Source organism: Octopus sinensis, linkage group LG9, assembly GCF_006345805.1.
Source record: "Octopus sinensis linkage group LG9, ASM634580v1, whole genome shotgun sequence".
Taxonomy (NCBI): Eukaryota; Metazoa; Mollusca; class Cephalopoda; order Octopoda; family Octopodidae; genus Octopus; species Octopus sinensis.
Genome location: NC_043005.1, coordinates 44,390,100 through 44,412,079, shown reverse-complemented (window position 1 = coordinate 44,412,079; position 21,980 = coordinate 44,390,100). Strand labels below are relative to the sequence as shown.

General features: G+C 32.7%; 1 protein-coding gene across 4 annotated transcripts in view; it reads left to right on the top strand.

The window, feature by feature from the left end:
• Nucleotides 1-21,980, top strand: part of LOC115215869 — a 326,154-nt gene that overhangs the window by 96,483 nt on the left and 207,691 nt on the right. For all 4 annotated transcript variants that reach the window (XM_029785214.2, XM_029785213.2, XM_036505939.1 and 1 more), the window contains exon 3: nucleotides 1,914-3,223. In XM_029785214.2, coding sequence (XP_029641074.1) covers nucleotides 1,957-3,223 — 1,267 coding nt within the window. In that variant the 5' untranslated portion in view covers nucleotides 1,914-1,956. The remainder of the gene's footprint in view (nucleotides 1-1,913; nucleotides 3,224-21,980) is intronic.

Here is a 21,980-nt window from a genome sequence, read left to right as displayed (position 1 = left end):
TGGGAAGAAAGCTGCTTAACCACACAGCCACACCACCTCCTTTTCGATTATAATTAAAGTAGGCACTGGCATGGATTTGTGGTAAAAAGCATGCTTCCCAACCACATGGTTTTGGGCTCAGTCCCACTGCATTGAACTTTAGGCAAGTGTCCTCTACTGTAGCCTTAGGCTGAGTGAATTTGGTAAATGGAAGCTGAAAGAAGACTGTCATATATATATTGATGTGTGTGTGTATATAGCGTTGTATTTCGGGATGGTCATTTTTTTTTCTGCCAAAGAAATACACGCACTATATATTCTTTCTTCACTGGTTTATAACTGTTCTTATTCTAATTCATGTCCATTGTCTGGAAATTTTTCATCACACCTCTGTGACCTTCTCAGCAACACTTTCTGAGCAAGAGCACATGAAAACAGAGAGTGTCGCTGAGGAGGTCACAGTTGTGTGACAAAATATTTCCGGACAATGTACATGAGTTAGAATAACAACTCTACTAAACAAGTGAAGAATGAATATATAGTGCATGTGTTTATTTGGCAAACATAAAAAAAAGATATGACCATCCTGAAATACAACAATATTTGTTTCAACACATGTTTTCACATCAAGAATCTTGCAACACAAATTCACAAATGTGTATATGTGTGTGTGTATATATATATATTAAACTGTTTAGAGTAGATATTAAATCTTGATCTTAGCCATATACATGTACATACACACACACATATATATATATGTATCTATGTATGTGTTTATCTTTGCGTTCGTCCCCACCACTATTGTTTGACAACTGATGTTGGTGTGCTTATGTCCCTGTAACATAGGGCTTTGGCAAAAGAGACCAATAGAATAAGTACTAGGCTTACAAAGAATAAGTCCTGGGGGTCGATTTCTTTGACTAAAACCCTTTAAAGTGGTACTCCAGCATGGTCGTAATCTAATGAGTGAAACAAGTATGAATAACATGGTATTTTCCTATTATTTCAAAGAGAAAAAATACAACAACAAATAAAATGAATGTGCATAAAAAAAATCAATGGTTTTAATGTATAAATAATTACTATTTTAAAAAATGATTTGTACTTTGGAAAAATATGCACGTCCATAATTCAGTTTTTTCATGAAAATGTCTGTCTACAACAATAAATATTTCTGAAATAAAATTGAAGCAAGCCACCTTTGTAGGATATATTTACTCTAGTTTTAGAAGGTACAGGTATTAATATTATTCACAAAGAAAATCTTATCAAGGTCAAATCTCTTGTTTCATTTCTATTATAGAACATTTTTGAAGCTTTAACTTTGTGTTACATTTCTTTTTAGAAAACATTTTTTTTACTTGAAAAGTTAATAGTAAAACTTGCTATATTTTCTTTGTAAACTTTTTGTTTCTGATTGTTATCATGCCCTATATATTAAATATTATGACTATATGACATGACATTTTGTAGTAAATTTATGAGGTGTAAAGCTTGTGAACTAATATTGCTCTCTATTTGAAATATTTCATGTCTTCTATGTTCTTTGGGCTCTTGATAAAGGCATGAAAAAAACCTGCAATCTTGTTTATTTTTCTCTGTTAAAGGGGAAATTTTGTGACTAGTCAATATTATATTTCTATATCAGAGTGATGAACTGGCAGAATTGTTTGCATGCTGGGCAAAATGTTTAGTGGCATTTCATCTGTCCTTGTGTTCTGAGTTCAAATTCTGCTGAGGTCGACTTTGCCTTTCATCCTTTTGGGGTTGATAAAATAAGTACCAGTTAAACACTGGGGTCGATGTAATCGATTTAATCCCTTCCCCAAAATGCTGGCTTTGTGCCAAAATTTGAAATCAATATTATATATCTATATGATTTAAAAATTGCTAAAAGTTGATACTGATGTCTTTTTTTGTTTTTATTTCAGATTATATTTAAAAATTATTTGAAGTTTTTAACTTAGTTCTAAAATGTCTGATAAAGTGATTCGCCGTATCCCAACAGCTTCTGCTTCTGTTATTCAAGCAGATCAACGTAGTTCCCATATAATAAGTAGCTGCATTGATATTATGGATCAGTCTGATGTAGAAGCAGCTATGAAGAAATCTGAAAGTGATACAGAATTACTGAGTGGAAATGTAATAAACTATTCCTTAAACACTTTAACGAGATCAAAAAAAATTAGTAATCTAGAAAAGACAGATGAAGAAGATGTTGTCAAATTACGTGAAAAACAAGGACGTGGCCAAAATTTAGCGAGCAGGCACATTAATCAAGCTTTTGATTATCTTAGAACATATAAGATGGAGCCACTTGAAGAGAGTACTATAATAACTGAAAATGAATACACAGACCTCCTGAAGAATGAAACTGAAAATGATAACTGTCCTTTAGCATCAAACAATAATACTTCTTGTGGAAATACTGAACACCATTCTTTACCTCAAAGTGAAGAAAATGACTCTATTTTTCATACTGATGGCTATCAGCATCATGATATTGTAAAATCCTCTGAGAAAAGTCCAAATAAATTTCTTAAGGATAGTAATACTAATTTTACTGTAGTAAGCAATCACACAGATAGTCACAAAGTTAAAGATCAAAGTGTCACAAACCATGAAAATAGAGAACTTTGTCATGCTGAATTTCAGTCAGATTCACCAGTTAGTATAAGTCCAGATTGTTCAGTAAATGTAAATGAAAACTGTTCTGAATCATTAAGAAAAGCTGGAGATGAAAATGAAAATAAAAGAACAGCGGTTAAAGTTAATTCTAACAATACTTCTGAAGCAGTGTTAAAAGCACCAACTTTACCTCAGGAAGGCAATATTTCAGATTTAACAGTTGAAAGTGATAAGAAGACATCATCTGAACAGCAATATTCTAAAGAGAATTGCTTAAATGTTGCTTCTCCTTTACATGATATAAAAAATAACAGTGAGAAGAGTACCACAAGTACTGTTGGGGTTCATGATGCTCGCAGTCAAAGTAAAGACTGCCCCATTGAGAATCGGACTGCTGAAAATTGTGATAATTTAGAAACTCGTGAAGATGAAGTTGATTTAAAATCACTGCCATCATCAATGAGTGATCCATCTGTAAAAAGTTTACTTGATAAAACACCATGTCCTAGTTATCTTATACAAGGTGGCATGTCGTTAAGAAGAGGAGGAAGGCAAACAAACCCACACTTAAACATTACCAGCGATGATGATTCCTCAGATGATGATGACTCAGGTAAGTTGATTCTTTCTTTTATTCTTTTACTTTAGTCATTTGACTGTGGCTAAGCTGGAGCATTACCATAAAGGGTTTTAGTCAAAGAAATCGACACCCCAGGACTTATTCTTTGTAAGCCTTGTACTTATTCTATCAGTCTCTTTTGCTGAACCACTAAGTTACAGGGACATATACACACCAGTGTCAGTTGTCAAATGATTGTGGGAGACAAACACAGACACACACATAAATACACACACACACAACTGGCTTCTTTCAGATTTCGTCTACCACGTCCACTCAGAAGGCTTTGGTTGGCCCAAGGCTATAGTAGAAAATACTTGCCCAAAGTACCACGCTGTGGGACTAAACCCGGAACCATGTGGTTGGGAAGTAAGCTTCTTACCACACAGCCACACCTGTGTTTACATAATCTATAAAATTATATTGTGTGTTTTTGTTATTATAGCAGGTAGAGACTTGGCTGATTCCTTAGAGCAGTGGTTCTCAACTGGGGTTCCATATGACCCTTTTAGGGGTCCATATAAAATTTAGTTGTTAAAAATTATGTACAATAAATTGATTATAAGTCTACAGTACACAAAATATTTTAACAATTTTTTAATACAATTCCTAATAATATTTAATTATAAAAATACGTTTTTTTAAAAAAAATAATCTTCAGCTGGTTAGTGGATGTCTAATAGAGTAAATTAGGAATTAAAGGGGTTCATAAGAAAAAAATGGTTGAGAAAAACTGCTTTAGAGCTTCAGATAAAGATGCTTTGTGATCTTTAGTTTTGGCTCTTCAGTGTCTCATTCCCTTCTATTCTTGAAGTTAAGTCTATCATGTATGTGTGTTGTATACATGTCCTGAGTGTTATATAGGTGTGCCGATATTAGTGCTTGCACCTCCACACACTTGTATTTCTACATGTGTGAGTGCATGTGTATGTATATTTGGTGGGAAATGAGGACATTTATGAATGTGGCAGAAAATGAAGATATTTATGAATACATGTTTACTATTATTGGCCTAATTTGGGGCCATTCTGAATTTAGAATATTCATGGACAATAATATTCTAGATCTTTTCAATCAGTCTAGAAGCTAAACAAAACAACAACCTTAGTGAGGCTCTTCTAAATGAGTGGAACAAGTAACTAATTGATAGATGGATTTATTTATTTATTTCACTTTTGTTATTTTGCTGTGGCACAAGACCAAACATTTTTAAGGGAACAAGAGCTATAATTAGGGAGGAATTCTAACCACGTTTTGTGGTTCACTACCTCAACAGCTCCCTTATAGGATCCAGTGGCTAAAGACATCATCAGGAGGAACCACATCCTGTTTCAGCCCTTACTCCTCTACTGTTTTCAATGTAGCAGGGCCCCACCTTTCAGAGGTGTCTACAGCTCTGGTGTTGAGTGCGTTTTTTCTTTCTCTTTTTTATTGACCTTTTTTTCTTTGGTTTCTTTGATGTAGTGTCAACGAATGTCAGTGGGTGAATGACCATCTTGCCAAATTTCCCTTTAAATACTCACTGGTAGGCTTCAGTAGCCAGCACCAGCTGCCACATTACACTATGTAAGCTTCAACTGACCAATGGAGGGGAAGGACACATAGTTTTGGCCTGCACCCTCTCTAAACCTACCTTCCAACAGTGTTGTGTTAGTTTTCCTTCCAGCAGCTAGAGCCAACTAGCTGTCTGGTGGTACAAGCCTTTGAACCATCAAGAAGGGCCTGCAGTGAATGAGATCCTTCCTTTGGCCCACCTGTCAAGCACTTAAGTGCTAGCCAGCCTCACCTAACGATGTTATTTCCCAGTTGGCATGTTATGGCTTTCGAGCCATTTTGGGTCTTCTCATTTCAGCCATATATAGAAGCTGGCTTTGCCAACTGCCTCCTGTAGCCACCTTATTAATGAATCTAGAGAGATTTAAAGTAAAGCTAGCTCCTATGAGATTTGAACTTAAAATATATGGGATAAAGATTACATATTGTTTCTGTTTCTCTGTTGTCTTGTCACTCTAATTAATGCTTTACTAACACAACTAAATAGTGATACAGCTTCATGTATACAGTATACAATTTATAAATTTGTGTTCTCTTTGAAGTAAATTATCTAATTAGGTCTATTAATAACTCTTAATTGTTAAATTTTTCTTACGTTTCTAATTACCAATAATACTTAGATTACTTATTTTTAAATGATTTTGAGAAGTAAAAGATACCATGTTACTTTAGTGTTGTTTATCCCTTCAGCATTCACATTACTCTGTCAAATGTAATGTTTATTCTCGTTATTTTGAATTAATAATGCATTATCTTGTAGCTTTGAGGTTTCAGTGAAATGGTTGTTTTATTTTTAGAATAACACTGCAGGGCAGGTGTAAGAGGTCTGATCTAGCCAGTTTGAATATAAAACATGTAGAATATTTTAGCTAGTTATGGCCATTTTAAATGCTAAACGCTCAGGTATTCCAGTTACAAATTCTAATACCTTTTCATGCTGTTCTCACCTTTTTCTTAAAATCTAATTTATCATTATAATTCATGCTTTAAATAACAACCTTAGAGACCAAATACTGTTAAAATGCTATAATTAACATAAATAAACACACCCCCTTTTTATGAAAGTTTGCTTTGAGCATAGTCAAAGGAAATCATGACTGCAAGTTCTCTGTAAAGGAAAGACTTCTGAAAAAATATGCTAGGAAGTCATGTTCTAGTGTTATAGCCAGTTCATTTATTTACCTGCTACATTTTCTTGGAAGAAGAATAAATATTAAAATTTTTGACATTTTCAGGTGTCACATTTTTTAGAAATATTACAACGAGGAACCTTTCACTAAAAGTTATCACAATTAAAATTAATTAAATATATGTTATGCAGTTTATGTTTAGCAGAATTTATGACATAGCAAATTAATAAAAAAAATTATTTTAATAAGTACCATGTTTTTACATAGTATTAATGTAAAAAAAAAGTAAAAATGCTAATTTATCGGGAGGAGTGAAAATGTGATGCTTTTTACTTTTACTTTTTCTAAGACAAAGAAGGAAGAAACTGAATTTTTGCTTATTTGCTAAGTAATAGGGTTATAGATAGGAATAATTGAGAGTTGATAACAAGCCAAGAGCTTGTTATCCAATATAAGCAAGGTGAATTCATACTGAATAAATGAAATCTTTCTGTACAAACCCATGTTTTGTTGACTTAAAAATATAATTATCAGCTTTATGTTAAAATCAATAAAAATTTGATTATTTTTGTAAAATTATAAAATAATGAAAATATCAACTTTTGTAGATAGTAAGGAACTTTCACATGTAATATTATAAATTGAGAAGATAAAGTTATAGGTATTTTTCTTTCAGACACAAACGCACAGACACATATATAGGAACACACATACAAATATATACATATGCCATAACTGTGTGTGTGTGTGTAGATGTAGTGTAGAAATTAGTTTTGACTAATAATGATCAAATAATATAGTTGGAACGATAAGTTTAATTAATTTTTAAAAAATTACTTCACCTGAAATTTCTTGTTTTATTATGAAATCAAATTAAGGATTATTTATTGATGAAGAAGTAATATTTAATTTTAATTTATAAAGATAGCATTTTATGTTTCAAATATTTACTATAATATCTATAAATATCTTAATGAATTGTTTTCTTAAGAACTTTTTTAACTTTCCAGACTACATATTGAATCATTAAATTTCAATTATAGAAAATTTACTTAATATTCTCACACAATAATTATTGAATGATTTAACCCTATAGCATCCAAACCACCTAAATCCATCTACTAAATAAACTATTTGTTCAAATAACTACACCTGGCCTTGTTGGATATCTTTGGTAGCCAGAAACCTCTACCAAATCATAGAATTCAAATTTTACTTTGTTTCATCTTTGCATTATTATATACGTGAAATACATCAAAATATCTATGATGATCAGAATGCTAAAGGGCCAACACATAAATATTTGCATATTGTTATGGCAGAGTCTGTTTCAATACAAACAAGTTAATTTACTGAAATTGAATAATGTTTAAAAAGAATAAAAATGATAAATATGTTATTTTTCTTTTCTAAAGATTACAATTGGTTGAGACTGGAAGATACTGGTTTATTTAATATCACTGATGTTGACCTTTTCTCCTTTGGAAATATTTAAATCTTAACTGACATTCACTTTTTGTTGGCTTCTCTTACACCATGTTCTGATGTCTTATTTTTTTAAGCCTCAGCAGACCCTCACAGCTATACCAGTCACTACACTAACTGCACAACAAATGTGCTCCTTTCTAATACCAAAAACAGTATAATTTATCATAAACATCTGCGTGTTACAATAAGTGAACTCCTGATGTCTCTGTTTTTCAAAGAAAGAAATTGCATTAGCTAAAGTAAAGAATAGTAGATTTTTACCCTCTTATTCTAGAAATTTTGGTTTGTGTAGCATCATGTAATAAGTGCTGCATAATTTTGTTACTTTTAAATAATTTTTTGATGCCTAATGAATCTAGACCATTTTATATAAAAGATAAAGTCAAATGTTAATGGGTTTATTATTTCATTTATTTTAGTGAACAATAAAATCATATTAGTTTACATGAAATAAATGTCCTACATTTTCATGTTTGAGTCCCTTATTGCCAAAACAGTAAAATGTTTTTTCTTTGACTATATACATCATATTTGATTTTTTTTTTTTTTTTGCTGAAAGTACTCATAGTCTTTCCATGGCATTTTAGTGGTTGTTTAATTTGACTTCAGCTGTTTCAACAAACTTTGCAAACAGAAAAACAGGCTAAAAAGGTTTAGGAAAATAAATTTTTAGAAAAATTTCTTCCACTTTGTAAAATTCTGAACATAAAAGCTTTCATTAATAGAAGCACTGCACGATGGCAAGATAAATAGAGATGGGAGATAAGCTTATGATTTTGTGTTTTTAGTAAGCACATATTTTTAACCTTACTTTGATAAGTAGATTCTGTGGTTAAACCATATTTTTCTCTCCATGACCAGAAATAGCAGCTCAAACTATTCAGCTTCAGCATATGTTACTGCTTCATCAGACATTCACTACTTCTTTTCCTCACCATTGAAAAAAACAATAATAGTCCACAACTATTTATAGTATACACAAACTCAGATGGAACTAAAATGGCATGCTCTAATTTGCAAAGCAGTGTAAGTATTGGTAATATGTATTAATTACTTAAGAGAAGAACTATTAATTATGTTATGCAAATTAAGGCAGACAATTTTAGTTATATCTGATTTTGTTTACTCCATCTCGTTTTCTGTTCTCAGAGACTGAGATGACTAATCTTTGATGAAGCAGTCAAACATTTGTTATCATACTCAAACTACGCCTGACTGTGGGAACTTGATGCTAGACTTCAAACAGGATTGCAGAATTTGGAGGAGAACTGATGGACAGCTCCCAGTTATTATAATAGATCCTAGTTATTTGAAGTTCAACATCAAGTTCCTTCAATCAGAGATAGTTTGTTGTGCTATGTCATATGCAGTTTCCTCAGGTTTACAGTAAACATAATAGTCTACCAAGAAATCTTAGCGTACTTTGCTTCCCTCATTTAAAAGGCTGTTTAACAATGCAGAATTTCTATTCCAAGCAGAATTTAGTACTTGTACACCAGTGGTTCTCAACTGGGATCCATACGACCCCTGAGGGTCCATATACGATTTTTTGGGGTCCACACAACAAAATAGTAAATTGGAGATCCACAATAGAATTTTAAGGAGTCCTGAAAAAATTTTGCTTTAGATGCATGTATTGGTATGTCTTGTAAGAAACAGCTAAGTTTTTTTTTTCTCTAGCATTTTGTATAGTTCAACCTACACAAGTGAATGTGTGAAAAACATAATAGAAATTTTGGAAGAAGTTTCTATAAAACTAGTTTTTAAACATGGAATGATTATGGGGGTCCACTAGAATAAATAGTAACCAAAGGGATCCATAAATAAAAAATGATTTGAGAATCCATGCTGTACATTGTTCCAAACCCAGCTACTGATTGATTTGGTAACCATTACATCAATGTGCTTCCTTGACCAAGTAAATCACTTGGGCTGAATTCCATACAGCATCAGTGAAATACAGTTAAAAAGGCAGCCAACTTGCATCCCTGCTGTTATCTTGGCCATCACACATTTGGGCTTCAATAACAGTCGAGGTCTTGTTACAGATTGATTCCCTTTTTAACATAACATATATTCAGGCAATCACCAGAGATAAAGGAATTCCAACCAAATACTAACTGACATTCTGTATCTACATTTTAGTCTTTGACTAATTTTGATTATTGTTATGTTATACTTTGGATGTTCAGATATTCATCACTGTCATCATTTAGTGTCCATTTTCCATACTGGCATGTGTAAAAACAGTTTGATTGAGGCTGGTAAGCCAGATAGTTGCACCAGGCTCCAGTCTGTTTTGGCTTGGTTTTTATGACTGGATGCCCTTCCTAATGCCAACCACTCCACAGAGTGTACTAGGTGTCTTTTATGTGTCACTGGCACTGGTACCTTTTATGTGTCACCAGCATGGGTGCCTTTTACTTGTCACTGGCACTGGCCATGACTACAGTTTCTAATAATTTGAGATATTGGATTTTTAATGATCCCTGTATGGATGCCATAAATGTTAGCTTATCTTATATCAACTAAATAATAGTTAATAGTAAATCAGTTTACAATTAGTGAATACAAATGAATTTTTGACATTCTGACATGAATGGCAATAAATAAGTAATTTTTGCATAATATGCTAATTTTTTGAGATGCACCTTATTTCCAGCCCTAATTTCTTCACATTCTATATTTTACTAATACTTTTGGTTTTGTGTAATATTACATTAGTAACTTAATTCAAAGACAGATAAGAAAAAATGCTTTTAATTAAAATTGGTTCCTGCTCCTAACTACTAAAATGTTTTGTGATATTACCCTCTATCTTTAATCGGACTCAGCTTCCATTTACTATATTTTTACATTGGTATGACCCTTTTCACTTGAATAAATTTCACTAATAACCATGTAATATAACTTATAAACCTCTACTATTCACCAACGTATGTAATATAGCCAATAATTTAATTGTATGTGTATGTATATATAGGTTTACACACATGAAAACATACATGTGCATAATCATATCCACATATAAATGTGTCTTTAAAAATTTCATTTCTGTTTAATAGCTTGATGCTTGGTGTTTTCAGTAATCATTCTCGCATTTAGTTATAAAATAGAATTTTCCATCAAAAATTGTTTGAATTTTTATGATTTTATTAGCAGATAACCAATTTTCTCATTTTTAAAGATCACTATACTTTTCAATAATTCGTTCTTTCATTCCCTCTCCCCACCCACCAACTTCTTAAAAATTTTTTCCTGTATCATTCAGTCATGAAGTGATTGCTTTTGACTGGTCCATTTTAGTTTACTCACCAGTGGATCCATACGGATTATACATCCATTTTTATTCGTATTTTACTTAAGTTTTACTTGGATGAATTGTTGTGTTGCTGTTCATTTTTCTTCTCTTATTTTTTCTGTATATGAATAAATTCTTGCTTTGAATTAAGAATATTCTCTCAACTGCCTGCTGTAAACATTTGTTGGGTGAAGTTCACGAGAGAAATTAATATAAGAAGTGTAGTCAGATATGTAATTAGATAAAATAAATCCTATTATGCCTGCTTCACAATCTTTAAATCATCATTCCCCACCTAGCCCATCATCACCACAAAAAAAACACTTTCTCTCTACTTTTTATAGTCCATTAGTTTTTTGTTTTTAATTTAGATTGCTTTACATTGTTTAAATTTTTAAAACGCCGAGAAAATTTAGCCATAAAATTATGAGTTATCATTAATGTGTGCATGTGTTCATATATTTATATGTATGTATGGGTAGCTGTATTTATCTAGCTGTCTGTCTGTCTATCTATGTCTCTATGTCTGTATTTATTTATTTATTTATGTATGTATGCATGCTTGTATGTACGTATGTATGTATGCATGCATGTATGTCATTATTCAGTTTATTTCAAGATTTCTTGCCAATAAAGAAAGAACCAGTTTCTAACCTAGAGCCAAGGTTCCTTTATTGGGATTTCAACATCAACAGGGTATTTTTGTTTGTATGTATGTGTGTGTGTGTGTGTGAATGTGTGTGTGTGTGTGTGAATGTGTGTGTGTGTGTGTATATGTATGTATGTATATATGTATGTATGTATGTATGAATGAATGAGCAGATTTGTATGTTTTGTTTTGTGTATGTATTTTCATGCATAGAGTTACATATCTAGACATTCTCATATACATTTGAATGATAAACTTCTTGAAAGTTTTACAGATTTTTACAGATCCAGTGATGGATTGAATCTGTAGCCTTCGATTTAGCTTTCTCCTTTCTGGTTTTGAGAAGCCTAATTTCTCAAGATTTTTTGTGACAAGACTCGCAAATATATCTGAAAAAAATTTTATTCTGGTTATTATAACAAATTTGGAAACTTGGCAAAGTAGAAAGCCTTAGTGGCTCTTTCAATATAATTACAGAAATGTTATTCCACTCCTTAGAAACAGTTTGAAGGTAACGCTTTTTTAACAGTCCTAGCATCCTTATATTCTTGCTATGATGCTTTAACAGTGTTAGTATTCAATGCTACGCAGCCTTTTTACTGTGCTAGTCAAAACTTATTCTACAGCCTCTAACCTTACACAGTTAAAATATATAGTAAGTGATGTCAAATTAATTTATGTCTTGCTACATAGCAAATGATTTAACCCTTTAGTATTTAAACCGGCCATATCCGACCAAAATAGCTAATCTGTTTTACGTTCAAACTGACCAGATCCAGGTTCTCACACCTACCCTACAATGTTATTCTACATTAAGTAATTACACCATCAAGATCTTGAAGATATGAAATAATGCATGATTAATTCAAATCAATAGGAATCAGTAGGTATTTTGTTTAATAGAATAATCTGAACACTAAAGGGTTAAATTAACATTTGCAACAGCAACAAATTCCTTTGTACACACTTTGTTCAGGATTTGTTTAAAAATTGTAAAATAATAAATTATTCTTGTATGAAAAATTGTATCATCCTTCTGAATTTTCTTGGAGCTTGACTTTCTTCACTGTGACATTCAATCCTGAATTTTATAACATTTACTACATGTTCCAAATACATGTTGACTTTCTGTACTTTGTTACATTGATAGCAATTTTTGCTACAAGGTGATCATATGAGATTCTTAAGATTGATAATGGTGTATTAACATTCAACTCAAGACTCCAGCTACATGAAGTTATATGCAGTCAAATGATACTTTCTCTTAGGGGTCTTATGGATAAAGTATTTCCTAATTTACCTGTCAATTACACTGATTTAAACTGGCTATATAAAAGAGCTATACTAGCTCCGACAACTAATGAAATGGTTGATAAACTCAATCATTAACTTCTTCAAAAGTTAACAGTTACATTAGAAATGACTTTTTGATCAATTGACAATAGTCAATCAAGATCAGGTTGTTAAATACCCTGTTGAATTTTCTGAACACACTTAACCCCACTGGGATGCCACTGCATAAATTGACACTAAAACTGGGTGCTCCCATTATGTTGCTTAGGAATGTTGACCCATCTTATCTGAGTAATGGAACTCACTTCATTGTTACTACATGGTACCTTGGGTAAGTGTTTTCTACACTAGCTGTAGGCCAACCAACAATATATTATATATCATATTTATCATATATATGTATATATATATATATGCACACACATATAATATATATTATATATAATATATTATGTATATATATATATATATATATATATATATATATATATATATATATAAATTAATAGTAGGAGATGGTTTTTGTATTAGGCTTTTATTAGGTACAATATATGTTTCAACCGATGAGTCTGGGTCTCTTCAGGTACATTACCCTAACTGCCACTGCAGAGTTTCTGAACTATGTCCAATGGAAGTGTACCACAACTGCAGATGACAACAGGTAGCCTAAACTGTACTGGTGCTCTGCTCAACATTTAAACACACTAATCGTATTATATATTTTGTCTAAATTATTTATGATTATATAAAAGGCTGTGCTCCAGCATGGCCACAGTAAAATGACTGGAACCAAAGAAAAAGCAATAAAAGAATTATATAAATATTATGAATGTTAATGTCAGCATTGTATTTGATATTTTTAAACGGAGCCATTTAGAATATGTGTTCAGTTGTACATTTAAATATTTAAATACATTGCAACAATATAATCTACTTGTACAGATAAAATATGGTTTACATGTCTATATATACATATACACATTTCGCATGTGGTCAATGCTGGCTCAGAACACATATATTGAATGAGGCCAGTTGAACATATCAGAATTTCCCATTATCTTTCCACTATAAGGATGGAACGAGGGAAATTAAACCAATAATTGCTCATAATTACAGATGTTGTTGCTAATATCAGTTATCGTATTTTAAAAATTGCATCCTTTATATTTGTTTGTGCCAAAAATCCTATTCTCCCTCATGGCCCATTCCCTCTCTCCCTTCCCTTCTCTCTATTAACACATGCACATACATACACACATATTCTCTGTCCTTACATATATGCATACATACACACACACATACATACACACACACACAAACACACACACACACACATATATACATGTGTGTATATATCTAGCTAGCTAGAATGATTTACCACTGTTTGGTGTAAGATGCTAGGATGTCTTTAAATGGTACCTGGAACATAGCAGGATTCTCATTATCACCCTATTGTGGCAATGGAATGAGAGGCTTTGCTAAGATATGTTCATCTAATAATTGCTCATAATTATTGATATTGCTATTATTATTATTATTATTATATTATTATTATTATTATTATTATTATCATCATCATCATCATCATCATTATCATTATTATTATTATTATTATTATTATTATTATTATTTTGAATGATCATATTTACCAGCTGTATTTATTTGTTATTGCGAACAAACCTTATCTGCTCTCTTGTGGCCTGTTTCCTCTCTCACCTTCATCTATTTTCCCAACTCTGTTTTTCTTCTGCATAGAGATTTATTGCTATATTTGGTGTTGGACATTAAAATATAGTCGGTTACTGGCTTGGAATTTACCATTATCTCTCTGCTATGAGAATGGAATAAGGAGGATGAGTTATGCTTACTCTTTAGCATTTAAACAGGCTATATCAGTCCAAATATTCTACATTAAAAAAAAAAGATTTAAAACCTTTAAAACTTTAAAAACTTTTATATCGATAAACCTTTAAAGCTTTTATGTCTGTGATCTTTTAAAAAGAATTTATGTGGTAAGAAATTTGCTTCCCAACCAAATGGTTCTGGGTTCAGTTCCACTGAAGTGTCTTTTATAGCCTTGAGCTGACCAAAGCCTTGTGAGTGGACTTGGTAGACAGAAAATGAAAGAAGCCTATCGTTTATATATATATGTATGTATTCATGTGTGTGTATCTTTGTGTCTATGTTTGTCCCTCCCATCATCACTTGACAACGATGATGGTGGGTTTAAATACCTGTAACTTAGCAGTTCAGCAAAAGAGACTGCTAGAATAGGTACTAAGCTAACAAAGAATAAGTCTTTGGGTCGATTTCTTTAACTAAAAACCCTTTAAGGTAGTGCTCCAATATGGTCACAGTCAACTGATTGAAACAAGTAAAAGAATATTACAGAAAATTAAACCTTTTGTATTTCATATTGTTTTATTTTTATAGTGTTTTCTTCCACCCTCCCCCCTTATTGTATCATATTCTATTTTATTTTATTTTATTCCAATTTATTATATTTCCCTTCATCTTCCTCCCTATCCTACAAATGACGTTACCCTGTTTTCTTACTAAACTAAATTTTGACCTCTCACACCTACCCTACAATTTCATTGTAAAAATAAACAATCACATCATCGAAGTCTTGATGCTATAAGACAATGCAAAAATAATTCAAAACAATGTGAATGAATAAGCTTTTAATAGAATAATCTGAATGCTAAAATGTTAAGCTACTAATTGCTAATAACTACTGGTAATATTAATATTATTCATTCATGCATTTATTTTGCTTGTTCATTTTTTGCCTGTTCATTTTCCCATGGTTTGGACAGGTAGTTATTAAGACAGTATTTTACAGTCACATACCCCTCTTATTGCCAACCCTTACCTGTCACTTACTTAAGCCCTTTGCTTCCTATGGAGCATAAGCCATCAATGACTTTTCTTCACTGTTCTTGACTCTCAGCTGTCTTTTCTGATTCTCTCAAGTACAACCCCTACTTTTGTAGCTTTGCCTTTTGATCCCTCCTTCCTTGAGGAAAGGCTTTCTTTTCTCAGGTCTTGTTGGTTTTCAGTTCTCATTGATTCTTCTGTAACTTTACCATTTTTTTCTAGGTAGTAATGTTGGCCATCTGCAGACCTGTATTTAGTTCCGTATTAGTCTTACTTCTGATGTTTGATCTGTCCAATATGTGAGACCCTATCAAGAACTTGCACTAAGCTGATATACTTCTCAGGATCATTGAGCTATATGAGCCACTACTTAGCAACAATGACTGGACCCTGTGGTGGAGCCCTTACTTGTTTTTCTGTTTTATTACTCTTCAATAGTTTACCATATTTACAGAATGTATCATTGATATGGATTGTAAACATGACATTACCATTTTGCTCAAGCAAAGCCTTTTGATACCAATCTCCCCAAGACTGTCCTTGCTTCTTTGATGCAAACATTCTATACGAAGCGATCGAAATTAAATTTTCCCATTAAAATTTCATGTTAATTTGTGTTCTAACTACCATTTTTGTAACGATCAAGATATTTTAGCAAATTTTTATTATTTCCAAAATTAATTGAAATAAAAATGGTTTAGTTTAACAGAAATATAGTAACAAAAGTGTTAAATATCACAAAACCAACTTAAGCCATTTAAGAATTTGGACCTGGAGATCTCCATTTCCAGTGACTTTGAGGGCCACCTCCCAGTGGTGTTGGGCGTCAACGAAGAGCCCTCGACTACAACATGACGACCAAAGTTTTTTTTTTTCCAATGTCTGAGGTCTCCGGCTCCTAAGCCCTAGACCATCACCTAATCACCCTTACCCGTCTTGTTGCTTAACAACAACAAAAAAAACTTACTTCTATTCCAATACTAATCATCTTCTCTAGCCAAAATCACAGCAATTACAAATACAATGAACAGTCATACACTTAGATCATTAGTTCTGCACTTATTGTTTAGCACTAGGATAGTTCCACTCAAGTGAAGTTGCATGACTCATCAGTTAGAGTGACAGGCTCACAATCCTGAGGCAGTGAGTTTGATTCCTGGACAGGGCTGTGTGTTATGTTCTTGAGCAAGACACTTAATTTCATGTTGCTCCAGTTCACTAAGCTGTGAAAATGAGTTGCATCATCACTGGTGCCAAGCTGCATTAGCCATTGCCTTTCCCTTGGATAACATTGGTGGCATGAAGTGGGGAGGCTGGTATGCACGGGTGACTGCTGGTCTTCCATAAATATCCTTGCCTGGGTTTGTGCCTTGGAGGAGAACTTTCTAGGTACAGTCCCATGGACATTAATGACTGAAGGGGGTCTTTACCCTTTACTTTAGTTCTAGTGAAGTGGACCTATAATCAAAGACCCCAACCATAATCATACTAACACTTCCTTATGTCTAGGAACTCTTCAATACTTTATGCAACTGTGTTCTAAGATGGTGGGCTGTGGTTTTAGAGAGATTTGGTTGGGACTTCTACCAGAGTGAGCAACCTCAAGGAGATACCCTCTTGACAGGGATCAGTGCTCTTAGGGTAAGTGCTAGATGAGCTCAGAGGCACAAAACAAGCTGTCTCTTTCTCTCTCCCCCCTCTCTCTCTCTCCCTGTCTGTCTATCTGTCTCTCTCCCCCCTCTCTCTCTCTCCCTGTCTGTCTATCTGTCTCTCTCACTCTTTCTGTGTCTCTCTTTATCATACATACAGATCCCTCCACCACACACACACTTGATAAGTTAAATTCTTGATTTTGTGAAATTAGATTTGCTTCCAGAGATGGTAGGGTAATCTTTTGGTGGTAACTGGGACCAACTCCAGAATCAAGAATTTCTCCAAAACTGACATGCAACTTAGAAAAAGACAATTTGATTGTCTAAAGGCATGTGGACAGCTTGGATACATGTTTCCACCTCAACAGCTGTGATCACAATAGCAGTTACCTTACCTTGTCTTCGGTAGAACAAAATATTTAGATGCATACATAAAAGAGTAGAGCAACTTTATAGACTTGGTAAATGGCATGCATTTGAACAAAGATGAATAAGAGTATATTAAATGTCATACAAGGTAAATTCTTGATTTATTAAAATTGTTCTTGCTTTGAAAGATGGTAGAACAATAGCTTGGAGGCAATTGGGATCATCTCCAAAATCTATGCACTACATGTTTTGTTTTTCTTATTAGCTAAAAATCGTTTTTGAAAAGAGTTTTGACTTCCTCTCAGTTTCTTGCTGAATCTATGGAATGTCTTATGAGATTGTCTACTTTGTTACCACAATCCTTTTATTTAGTGAATTATTTTTATTTCATAGATATTACATATTTTTGCTTCTTGTTTTGACCTTCTGATAAGGTCTATAGTATTCAATTTCTTCTTTATTTTTTTTTCAAATTTATCTATATTTTACCAAGAGTTATTTAATTCCAAGCCCTTTTTGAAGCATTCATTTGTAATATTACAACGAAACAATGATCAAATCCTTTGCATATATATATATATATATATATATTTGTTCATTGTTTGATTTAGAGTTACAATGTAGGATACGGAATAGTTTAATTCACAGTATCAGTATAAGAGGATTACTTTTGGTGTTGCCATTTTTTATAACGCTTTTCTTATTTACTTATTTCTTTTACTACATCAGAAGTAAATTTGCTGTTGTGATTGTGTACATTTGTATACATTTCACATACTCGTGTCTTTGTTCCTGTTTCTTTTAATTTTTTATATTGTTTTTATCTTAAGTTACTTTATTATTGTATGTCTGTGTCTATTTAAAAACATGATTAATTTATTGTAGTCAGGGAGAATAAAAGTGCACTTTCTCTCAATGCTTTATTTTTCAGATCACATATTTCAATTGCCACTTTTCTTTCTAGTTATTTCCATTGTTTGTATGTTCTGACATAGTCTCAGACTGTCTATTATTGTTGGTGAGATTCTTATTTTCTAAAAAGATACAAATAAATGAGGGATAAAATGATTTGCAATGTACTATATCAGCGCTTGCATTTTATTTCCTTTCTTTTGTGGTGTTTATATCCTGCACTGAAACAAGGCAAAATATCTTGCATTAATTTCTTAAAACTTTCACTCAGATTACATTTTCCTTTTACTATTTCCTCCAATGAAGTCCTTGACCTGATTTTAATTCTTGCTTGGAATAGACATGACTACTCATTTCCCTATCAGGCTTCATTTCTAATTAAGAAATCATTGTTATTAATGTAGCCTAAAGGCATTAATGACAGTGCTGGTAATTTTTCTTTTGAATCAGCTAGCAGAAATTTCTAATGCCAAATCTTTGAAGCAGTCAACCTTGTCATTGTGTTACTTCTAGAACAAGTAGTACTGCATTTGTATTGCATTAATCTATGCAATTTATTCCTAAGGAAAAGAAAAGCTGAATAAAGTACACAAACTTCAATCTGTCAATTTTATTTCCTCTTTTTAAACAATCTGAAAAACTTATTGTCATCTTCCTTTTGCAAAAAGATACTAATAAATTTTTCTAAGTTGATGTTCTTTTTGAGAGCAAGGTTGAAAATTGAACTTAAAGCCTAACAATCCATTATCTTAGAGTGGACCAAGTTGTCATAAGCTGAGTGGTATTGAATTGTTGAAAGTAAATGACTAAAGAGATCATACTAACAAGGAATGAGTTACAATAGAAAGATGATTGTAAATATTGTTTTGTGCTAGATTTTAAAAAAGATTTCAGTTGAGACAAGCAGTAATTATGTAGTGCTATTATGAGTTTTAAAGAAGTTAGTATGTTAACCAATTTATTTGACGCAAGATTTTTATAACGAGGGTTAAGGATGAAAATGTGTAGAAGTATGTTTTTATGTTAAAATATGTAGTCTTTATTTTACATTTAAAATATATAATCTTTAGGCTACAAAAGCATTTTCATAAATTAACAATTTTTATAAATTAACATGACATAATTGGTAGTACTGGACAAAATGCCTTGTGATATTTAGCTACTTATATTTACTTTCTGAGATCAAATTCTGCTTAGGTCAAATTTGTTTTCCATCCTTAAAATAAATGTTAGACACGTGCTGAGGTCAAAGCAATTATTCTTATCATCTCAGATTTGAGGTCACCATTAAATTGTTGACTTTTTATTATAAATTTCTTTCAACTCTTTAGTATTTAACCCTTTAAATTTTTAAATTGCTTAACCATTTAGCATTTAAACTTACCATATTTGACCCAAATATTTTACTTGTTTTATATTCAAACGGGCCAGTTCTGACCTTTCACACCTACCCTAAAATGCCAGTCTAAAAGTAAGCAATCACATTTGCTAGAGTAATCTAAATGCTGAAGGGTATTAAAATTTATACCAATATTGGTTATTTTTCATTGGCCCTTAGTCTAATGTTGTAGTTGATAGTTGTCTGAGTGATTAAAATAAGTTACAATTATTTTCTTTCTATTATTAATATTAGTGAAATTTTGGTAGGATTCTATGGGGGTAATATGTGAAATAGTCACCAGGATGTTAGAAACGAGCATTTACAAAATTTTGTAAGAGGTTTTTTCTTCCCAACCACATGGTTCTGGGTTCAGCCCACTATATGTTACCTAGGACAAGTTTCTTCTACTATAGCCTCAGACCAAACAAAGCCTTGTGGATAGATTTGGTAGACAGAAACTGAAAGAAGCTCATTGTATACATATGTGTGTGTATATATATATAATAAGCGTGTATGTGTATATATATGTATGTATATATATATGTATATATATATTTATATGTATATATTAATATGTATATATATATTTATATCTATATATATGTATATATATATTTATATCTATATATATGTATATTATATTTATATCTATATATGTATTTATATATTTATATCTTTGTATATGTATGTATATACATGTATGTATATATATATTATATCTATATATATGTATATATATATTTATATCTATATATATGTATATATATATTTATATCTATATATGTATATATATATATTTATATCTATGTATATGTATGTATATACATGTATGTATATATATATTTATATCTATATGTATGTATATACATGTATGTATATACAAGTATGTATATATTTTTATATCTATATGTATGTATATACATGTATGTATATATATATATATGTATGTATGTATGTATGTATGTGTGTGTGTATCATCATCATCATCATCATCATCGTTTAACGTCCGCTTTCCGCGCTAGCACGGGTTGGACGGTTCGACCGGGGTCTGGGAAGCCAGGGGCCGCTCCAGGCTCCAGTCTGATTTGGCAGAGTTTCTACAGCTGGATGCCCTTCCTAACGCCAACCACTCCGTGAGTGGATTGGGTGCTTTTTACGTGCCACCTGCACAGGGGCCGGGGGGGTCCGGCATCGGTCACGATCGGTTCGAGCTTTTAACGTGCCAGCGGCACGGGGGCAACTGGGTCTGGGGTACTTTGGGGATCCGGGGTACTTTGGGGATCCGGGGTACTTTGAATGGGTAGGGGGTATGTGGAATTGCTGCAGAAAGCAGCCCGGGTCTTTGCAGTCACAGCATATCTCCAGAGATCTCGGTCCTTCGCCATTGCCTCAGTGAGGCCCAATGCTCTGAGGTCATGCTTGACTACCTCATCCCATGTCTTCCTGGGTCTACCTCTCCCCCTGATACCTTCAACTGTTTGGGAGTGGCACTTCTTCACACATCTCCCTTCATCCATCCGCAGCACATGACCATACCATCGCAAGTGTCGCTCTTGCACACCACATCTGATGCTTCTTATATCCAGCATTTCTCTTAGGATGCTTACACTCTGTCTTGCGTGCACACTGACACTACACATCCAGCGGATCATGCTAGCTTCATTTCTTTCAAGTCTACGCATGTCCTCTGCAGTCACAGCCCATGTTTCATTACCGTGAAGCATGGCAGTTCGCACACATGCATCATACAATCTACCTTTCGCTCTGAGGGAGAGACCTTTTGTTGCCAGTAGGGGTAGGAGCTTTCTGAACTTTGCCCAGGCTATTCGTATTCTAGTGGTGATATATATATATTTATATATCGTGCTAGCATGGGATGTATATATGTGCATATGTCTCTTTGTCTGTGTTTATTCCCCATCATCGCTTACCAACTAGTGTTGATGTGTTTACATCCCTGTAACCTAACGGCTCAGCAAAAGAAATTGATGGAATCAGGCTTAAAAAAAAAGTACTGGGGTTGATTCAATTCTTCAAAGTATTGCCCCAACATGGCCACAGTCTAATGGCTGAAACAAGTAAAAGATCAAAGATAATATGTATAATCTCTCTTAATTGTGTTTATGTGTGAATACAAGTAGT